The sequence below is a fragment of the Pagrus major genome, chromosome 20 (genome assembly GCF_040436345.1).
Source record: "Pagrus major chromosome 20, Pma_NU_1.0".
NCBI lineage: Eukaryota > Metazoa > Chordata > Actinopteri > Spariformes > Sparidae > Pagrus > Pagrus major.
Genome location: NC_133234.1, coordinates 27012366 through 27021997, shown reverse-complemented (window position 1 = coordinate 27021997; position 9632 = coordinate 27012366). Strand labels below are relative to the sequence as shown.

The window sequence follows — 9632 nt, the reverse complement described above, 5'->3', positions numbered from 1 at the left end:
TTTCCAAATCCTGCCGAGACATAAGTCCTTTTATCCTGGATATATTTTTAAGATGATAGTAGGCCGACTTTGTAATTGACTTAATGTGGCTGCTGAAATTCAGGTCTGAGTCCATGATTACACCGAGGTTTCTGGCTTGGTTTGCAGTTTTCAACATTACAGATTAAAGCTGAGCAGAGACTATTAGTCGTTCTTCCTTGGCTCCAAAAACAATTATTTCAGTCTTATCTTTGTTTAACTGAAGAAAACTCTGACACATCCAAGCATTGATTTGTTCAACGCATCTACTTAGCATTTGTATGGGATTACAGTCCCCTGGTGATATGGTTATGTACATTTGTGTGTCATCTGCATAACTATGGTAACATATTTTGTTGTTTTCCATTATCTGAGCTAAAAGGAAGCATTTAAATGTTGAATAGTAGAGGCCCCAGAATGGAGCCCTGGGGTACTCCGCTTGTCATTTTCATCCGTTCAGATGTGTAATTACCTATAGACACAAAGTAGTCTTTATCATTTAGATAGGATTTAATCCAATTTAGTGCTGTGCCAGAGAGTCCCACCCAGTTTTCCAGTTGGTCCAGTATTATGTTGTGGATCGACTGTGTCAAACGCAGCACTGAGATCCAGTAATACTAAGACTGAAATTTTGCCACTGTCTGTGTTTAAAGGAATGTCATTGATGACCTTGACTAGAGCGGTTTCAGTTCTGTGATGTGGTCGAAATCCTGATTGGAAGACATCAAAACAGCCATTTATTATTAAGTAATTGTTCAGCTGTTGAAAAACAGCTTTTTCAATGATTTTACTTAAAATTGGGAGGTTTGATATGGGCCTATAATTATTCATTACTGATGTGTCTAGATTGTTCTTCTTCAGGAGCTGTTTAATGACTGCAGTTTTCATGGCTTGGGGGAAGATGCCTGAAAGAAGAGACATGTTGACAATCTGTAGCAGATCTGAAGTCATGCAGTCAAACTTTTTTGAAGAACCCTGCTGGTAAAATATCAAGGCAGCAGGAGGAAGATTTCAAATGTTGTAATATTTCTTGCAGGTTTTTGTCATTGAGTGGATCAAATTGTGTCATAGTGTTAGAGTTGGTTTTAGGTGGACACATGGATAACACAGCTTCTGTACCTGGTACAGTGGCACTGACCGCTTGTCTAATTTTCTGAATTTTGTCAGTGAAGAAGGATGCAAATTCATTACAGGCCCTGGTAGATAGATGTTCAGAGGCTACTGGCACAGGAGGGTTTGTTAGCCTGTCGACAGTAGCAAACAGGGCACGTGCATTATTATTGGTTTTGGGCATCATTATTGTTGCATTATTATTGTTTTTAACAACAATTAACAATTAATTAAAAGGTCGGATTAACTTCTACTCACATGCATAAACTATGAAAGAATCTCTAATAAAGTGTCACCTTCACAATCACAACAGCAGAAAAAGTCCAATGAAATAACCCATCAGATTTAACACCATCAAATAGAAGATGAATCATGTTAGCTTGAGCAATTTCTTTCCTTAAATTGAAGACATCTTTTTGTATTAAATGAATGTGTCACCCTATCGCAGAGAGTCGAGGATCTCTTTACTTGTGGACGACCAGATGAGACGACCTCAAAAAGAAGCCAAGTCAAGAGCTTTGGTTGGAATGTACATAATACACTCCAGTTTTATTTGAGCTTTTATATTTTTTTGGTTTAAATCACAAACAGTTCAAAGAAAAAGTACAGAAATGAGTTCAAATGACAAAAGATTCCTTTCTAAGGTCAGCACAAACAAAAAATCAGCCCTAACATCACCGTGCTCGCACCTTTTATACCTTCACACCTCAACAACAACCTTAGCACAGCTCATTCCTCTCAACAGACAACATCGTTTGTAAAACAGGATCTAGCATATGAATACATCAGGAGAGTCTCTGTACATTTTGGGTGAACAGGCCACAGGACGGTGTCAGTTGGTGCAGCAGCCGTAGATCAACTTAAAATCAAACCACAAACTCATCTATCGGCTGGTGAAGGCAGCGGCATCATCAACACGTCCGTTAGACTTCCTGCTGTCCAGGTGTCAGGGCAGACGACAGTCGGTCACAGGACATATATTTCCATCTGACTTCAAATGATTCATTTAAAAGACTCAATAAGAACAATAAGAAAGTTACACAGGAGGCAGGCCAGTGGCCATTAAAATCATTAATTGAACATAAGATCAGAGTTAAGGTACAGATTTGAGAAAAACAAAGATTCCCCTTGTAGTCTATAAAGATGATTATCTTTAAAATGCATCATGAAGAAGAAAAGAAACATGCTAAATGAAACAATATGCACTTTAGTTACCTTGTATCCCAACTTAACATATATAATATAAATTCAACAAAACCTCTTAACACGCTCGTGTTGACACATAACAATCATATATTGATGTAAGCTCTTTAAGTATCAGGAATTAGAAAATAAAGTTATAATCAACAAGTATCTGATATACCAATCAATGAAAGTCTAAACCAAACCAGTATGAGAAGATCGTGCATAAACTCAACATGGACCAATACATAGAAAATGACACATTTCAGCTCTTTAACCATCAGTGTTGTGCTTAAAGTCTGAACAGTAGTTTTTTTTCATCAGAACAGTAATTAATTAGAGTGCTTAATAAGACATTCATTGAACTTTAGGTCGGGTCAGATTCCTCTTTTACTCTGAAAAGACAATTCTTTAAAAAATAATGCACAAATAAAAAGAAACAAATGTTAATCAAACAATCATCACTTAAACCATCTTATATCCTAACGTAATCAACAGGATTAAAAACATTTTACATGAGCTATGAGCTTCTATCTTAACAAACTGCGATGACTAACCAGCTGTGTTTCAGTATAAGCTCCGTCTCTTTAAGTGTCAGGAATTATAGAAAGTCATAATTAAAAAAATATATGCGATGCAACTAACAAATAATTAAAAAACCTTACTGAAGCACGAAAGTGCGAAGAATCAAAAGGAACTGATGCATAGAGAATCACACACACATCACACCGTCAGCTATACTAAACATGATGACATGTGCACTAAAGACCCTCAAACATGATGACATGTGCACTAAAGACCCTCAAACATGATGACATGTGCACTAAAGATACTCAAACATGATGACATGTGCACTAAAGATACTCAAACATGATGACATGTGCACTAAAGATACTCAAACATGATGACATGTGCACTAAAGACCCTCAAACATGATGACATGTGCACTAAAGATACTCAAACATGATGACATGTGCACTAAAGATACTCAAACATGATGACATGTGCACTAAAGACCCTCAAACATGATGACATGTGCACTAAAGACACTCAAACATGATGACATGTGCACTAAAGACCCTCAAACATGATGACATGTGCACTAAAGACACTCAAACATAAAGAAGCGTTATATTATTTGACATTGTTATGTGACTGACATGATGACGCTTCACAATCAAAACATTTGAATCAGTGATTTCAGTGAACTGAACTGAATCTGAACTGAATCATGTGCTGACAAGTTTACAGACACAGAAACACGCTGGATCCCTCCCAAAGCATGAAGCCTGGGTAAACAGGGTCAGTGAACTTGGTGTGGAAGGTGTAGATGTGACTCAGAGTGTCAGATGAGACCTTATAGTAAGACAGAGTGCCAGCAGGCCAGTCCAGATACACTCCCAGACGGGTGACGGCAGGAGAAACAGGTAAATCATGTGTCTGATTATCATGTTCTGCATAGAGACCTGATGAACCTGAATTCTGCCAGTAGACTAAACACCAGGACAGTTTATTCCCTCCGAGCCTGGACTGCTGACCGTCTCCTTTCCTTGACATCCCTCTGTAGCAAACAGCTACAGTAACATTGAATAAAGAAATGTTTTCCCAGTCCACCTCCCAGTAGCAGCGCCCAGTCAGCCTCTCTCTGCACAGAACCTGAGTCCAAACATCAAATCTCTGTGGGAGGTCAGGATACGACTGGTCTGCTCCATGTGTCGCCTTCTTGTTCCTCTCAGACAGAGTGAGCACGTTGTTTGCTGTGTCTGGGTCCAGAGTGAGATCACAGGCGTCTGATGGAGAGAACGAGACGTGATCGTGATCACAATTCATACTGAAAATACATTTATGGATTATTATGAAGACATTTGAAAGGATAGGCTCATATATTTGAACATTCAGTCACATGCTCCTACGTACTGTTCATGGACAGTGGTGGAAAGTCAATATTTCACTTTGAGATACTTTCAGTTCCAACTTAAGTTGATGATGTTTGACTGTCATGTAGCCAACAGTTACAGTGGAGCAGTCGCTGGTCATTAAACTCTCAGAGCTCAGCCTCCGTCCAGCTGTGTTCTTACACATATATATAAAAGTATCTACTTCTGCTTCAGATGCTTTGATGATGTTTTGCTGATAACAGCTGTATAATTTTACTACAGTCATCTTTTGAATGCAGGACTAACTTGTATGGAGTCATTTTCTATTATTGTTCTGGTACTTTTACTTAATTAAAGGATCTGAGTACTTCTTTAACCACTGTGCATCCACAGTACTGTCGCTCATTTCACTTGAAGTCTATAAATCAGTTTCAGTGTCGGCGCCGAGAAAATCTGCAGGACTTTTCTAAGAAAAGCTTCAAATGAAGTCTGAGAGTAATAAAAGGAATGAGCAGTCAGGTTTCTGAAGGAGACTCATTTGTTCTTATTTGTCTTACAGTGAAAATAAAATACTTACACCAGATTAAATCTCCTCTGTCTGTGACAGTCTCCACATCAGTGATGTCAGGCTTTGTGAAATCCTCAGTGAGCAGAATGCCGTTCCTGTAGTGGTAGATGGTTGCTCCGGTGTATTTCTCATTTGCGATGGCCGCTACCAGGAAACACAATCTGCTGTTGCTCTTCAAAGATTTGGCAATATCTTGGAAATATTTGGCTTTTTCTCTCATTTTGGTTAAAACCTCAGCTGAGTAGTACCATGGGACTTCATTGGTACTTCCTTTAAGTGAATCCAGGTCTTCAATGGTACTTCCTTTAAGTGAATCCAGGTATTTGTCCATGTCATCCAGGCCGGGGTCAGCACTCTGCAGGGAGGTGAAGACGAAGCACAGAGCATCATGGACACCTGCAGCAAGAACCTCTCTGTCCAGCTCTGACTGATTTGGGACGATCTTTGTTCCCTCCATCATTTCCACACAGGACCTGATGACGTTGATCTCTCTCTCTTTATGATCCAGCCACTTGTTTAGTTTTTCATGACTGAATGGTGACTCCTTTCTGTCTTCAAGGAGTTTCTCTACTGAGCTCTCGTCTTCTTCACCTTCACGGATGGAGGGAAGTTTCTTCGCCATGTTTGTCTTGAGGTTGGATACGTAACGATCACAACAGTTTTGGAACTCGTTTAACTCGTCTTGGATCTGTGGAAAATTCTCCACCACTGTGTCGTCCAGAGAATCGTTGCATCTCATTTGTATTTTTCTTAAATCTTCAAAAGCATTTTGCAGCTTCCCCACTAATCCAACACTGATCTCTCTCTTCAGCTCAGCTGCAGTAGTGTCAAAAACCTTCAGAGGCATCAGCCAGACCTTCAGAGGAACAGTGTTTGTTCCTTTTTCTCTCAGCAGCTTTGGAAGCTCGACATAGGTCTTCACTGCCTCTTCAAATGATGTAGGGTTGCTTTCAAGAATAAAGTCTCCGTAGAATTTGCAGGAGAATTTCTTGGTCAGGTTTTTTTCTTCATCAGTCAGTTTGATGTCAACTTTACCCTCACGATTAAATTTGGGGATCTTCTTGATCACTGCCTCCATGTGGCCCTGGATGTCCTGAACGCTGCTGGCTTCTAACTTCTCACTGTCAAACACAAAGAAAGCATCTGCCCCATAAAGGATTCCTGTGACTACATGTGTTGCTGTGCCCTTCTTGATGACATCCATCTGTTGGGTGTTCATGGTTTCATGTTGAGTCACTGACAACTGACTGAAGTGTGTGGTAGCTTTGTACTGACACGTCACTCTGCTCTGATTCTTGAATTTCTTCGTATCATTCAGATACTTGGCAGATCCTCCAACTTCAACCAGTCCACTCATGAAACTGGCCTTCAGAGAAGCTTCAATATCCAGCAGAGAGGACTTGGATTCAATGGAGTCAGATGCAGAAACTTCAAAGTTACTGGTTTGTTGAGGCTTTTCACTTGTCTTCTCTTTTAGAGTTTTTTGATCCCACAATGTCAAACCTAAAGAAATTGGAAAACATCAGTTGTCTCATAAAGCAGGAAATCACTGTGGACTTGGATCTTGGATCGGGCTTCATGATGTGGTCAAAGAATCATATTTCAATTGTGACATGATTAGAGAGGTTAGAGAGAACGATCGTTTTTGGGTCAGAATCCAAATTTTCACTGAACAAACTATTAAAATCAGGATGATGTGACATTTGTTGGGGTCCAAACAAACATGAATGAGTTAATCTGAGAACTAGATTCATGGGCCAGGGACCAGAGCAGCTTGGACATTTCCTGAACCTAGTTACAGATATACTATATACAGTACTGTTTTAAATATAATATTAGTTTATATGTCGATGTCATGACTTACCTGGGATCAGTTCATCTTTGCGGGCATCATAGAGCATTCCTAGGGTGAAAGGTCGACCCAGGGCAGCGATGTGCTTGACATCTGAGGTCATTTCTTCAATCTGTTCAAGAGACACCACAACCTTCAGGACTTCATTTACACTTAAAGCTGCTGTGATATGTTTTTTATTGAAATCAGTGTTAAATAGCTCAATATTCCAACAATAATCCCTGTTATAGGGCTCCACCTTACACCTGGTGCAAAGCAAGTGTCATTGCTAGTTTCAGCCCGACTCAGTTGTCATTTTCACGCCCAGTGCCCACGTTGTTTAAAAAGCAAATGTACTTGTTCTTGTGACGTGTTGGACTTAAAGTGAGGTGTGTTCAGGCGCACTGATGGCGGACTGCTATCTTGAGGCAGCAGAAAGCGACGACACCACAGACCAACAAAAAGCTGGTCTAAAGTCAAAGGGCCCTATTCAGACGGTCTATAGCACACGGTGGTAGCGCGTTTAGGGCGTGTCCAAGTCCATTTGGCTCGTCAAACAGCAGATAGTCTGGGCACAAAGAGGTTGTGTTTGGTCTCTGAACTAGTCATGGGTGTGTTTTGGGCTGAACATTAATTAAACCAATCAGAGCGTCTTCTCACACTCCCTTCAGGAGCCAGGTGAGCCAGGACCTGGAGCATCTAAACAGGCACTGGTCTTCGCTGAGGGACGGAGATGTGATCCTCGGCTGCTGGACCCTCTGCCCCGCCACACCACCATCATCTGTCCCATCAACAACTCTGTTTGACTCCAAGTGCAACTGTCCACCGTGGTCGTATTCATATGTGAGAAGTGAACATGTATATATGTGTATATAGTCTTTATTTTTATTTAGTAGTATTTTATTCTATATTTCTATTATTCTGTTGTGTATTCTATCTTTGCTGTTGTCTTGTTTCAGTATCTGTAAGCTGCTGTTACGCCTGAATTTCAGCAGTGAGGATCAATAAAGTCTTATCTCTTATCTCGATGTAAAACCAGGTGCACCCAGAGTTCAAGTTACTCAGGAGCAAATAGGAGCTGAGCTCCCATTAAAACAGTAAAATTACACATATGTGTGGGTCATTAATACATTACCAACAACTTTATTTTAATCACAAATAATGATTTTTTCAATGTAGTGAGTCATTTTTACATTAATGATATAAATGGGTTAAAAGAAGCATGTGGTGTGTGCACTGTCACACACAGCAGGACATTAAAACAAGTGACAATGTGTTGTACGATAGCGGCTCTTATAACACACAGCTCCTGCAGCAGTTAAAACATTATTAAACCTTTTAGTTGTTGTGTTTACAGCACTCAGTGCAGGAGATGGACTGATGGTGTTCACTGTGGTTTAATACTGAAGTTCAACAATGACTCGGATCACATAGAGAGATGACATGAGACATGATCTAGACCACTTTTTGCTCACTGGGTCTCCTCTACTTCTGGTTTCCCGTTGTCAGTCTTCTGCTGCAGAAGTTACAGAGTATCCTGAAGTTCATGATGACGATCCTCAGCCTGCAGAGGAGGAAGAGCAGAGGTCTTAATATCCTAACCACTGAGTTATGGCCTTTCCAGTGAATCATGTTGCTGTCACACCGCTTGCTTTTGTGCTTATTTTCTGTCATTTTTATCTAATTAAACTTATTTTTAGTAATTTGCTTTATATCGTGTCATAGCTGTAAAATTGGTTTTAACGTAACAACAACCACCTAAATTATTTTAAACTTCCTGGTATGAGTAATGTTCCTATCGTTAAAATATACAGATGATAAATCATAGGTTATCTGATTCAGCAGTTAATCAACAACTATTCAAACACAGAAAAAACACCAGTCCCAGTTCCACAGAATCGGCCTTTGTAATGTCTTTATAGTGACGTGTCCCTGTACGTGTGTCTTTATTTCTGTGGAAACACTTTATACTCATATTTCCCAGCAGTGTGAGATTAAAGGTAACCAATTAATCTTCTGAAGATGACCAGTATGATTAAATGAACTGACATTAGTCTAAATGATGGCCAAATATTACACTGATGAACATAAAAAGATTATGATAAACTTACTAAATTTCAGTTCATTGAATACTTTTTCTACTTCTTCCTCACTCTCCTCTACTTCTGGTTTCCCGTTGTCAGTCTTCTGCTGCAGAAGTTACAGAGTATCCTGAAGTTCATGATGACGATCCTCAGCCTGCAGAGGAGGAAGAGCAGAGGTCTTAATATCCTCACCACTGAGTTATGGCCTTTCCAGTGAATCATGTTGCTGTCACACCGCTTGCTTTTGTGCTTATTTTCTGTCATTTTTATCTAATTAAACTTATTTTTAGTAATTTGCTTTATATCGTGTCATAGCTGTAAAATTGGTTTTAACGTAACAACAACCACCTAAATTATTTTAAACTTCCTGGTATGAGTAATGTTCTCTCAGTTAAAATACACAGATGATAAATCATAGGTTATCTGATTTAGCAGTTAATCAACAGCTATTCAAACACAGAAAAAAACCCCAGTCCCAGTTCTATAGAATTGGCCTCGGACTTTGTAATGTCTTTATAGTGACGTGTCCCAGTACGTGTGTCTTTATTTCTGTATTTCCTGCTATTTTATTGGGACCACCTCTGCACCAAAGTAGTGTCAAAGTAGTGTTTTCCCTGCACCTAGAAACCAGAGTACAGCCATGATTGATGCTGAAATAAACCCTCTTTAGAATAATGATTTGACCTCTGACACTTTAATTCACCCTCTGAATCCTCAAACCTCTCTGATTATTTCCAGGTTTACTTCACGATATTAGAGACTTTTAATGTGGTCTCGTCTCAGACTTGAGAATGAAACAGAACAAAGAGCAGCTCTGCAGGCAGATAATGATGAATAGGGTAATATTTGTACATGTAAACGTGTGTAAACTGGTATTGACGTCTAACACATGAACTACAGTAAATCTTATTAGGCCAACTATATTTCCATTATCCCCACTGACTAGTGCTTGGAGTTGTTTG

The 9632-nt window shown here is 39.6% G+C and overlaps 1 protein-coding gene across 1 annotated transcript; it reads right to left on the bottom strand.

Annotated features, from left to right (window-relative positions):
* Window positions 1-1645: 1645 nt before the first annotated feature.
* On the bottom strand, window positions 1646-8821 carry LOC141015837 (stonustoxin subunit alpha-like). Its single transcript, XM_073490050.1, has 5 exons — window positions 8698-8821; window positions 8062-8150; window positions 6620-6719; window positions 4765-6258; window positions 1646-4100 (listed from the first exon to the last, which is right to left on the bottom strand). Exons 3-5 carry the CDS (start codon window positions 6708-6710, stop codon window positions 3556-3558), a joined length of 2130 nt encoding a protein of 709 aa, XP_073346151.1. The 5' UTR covers window positions 6711-6719; window positions 8062-8150; window positions 8698-8821; the 3' UTR covers window positions 1646-3555.
* Window positions 8822-9632: the final 811 nt, after the last annotated feature.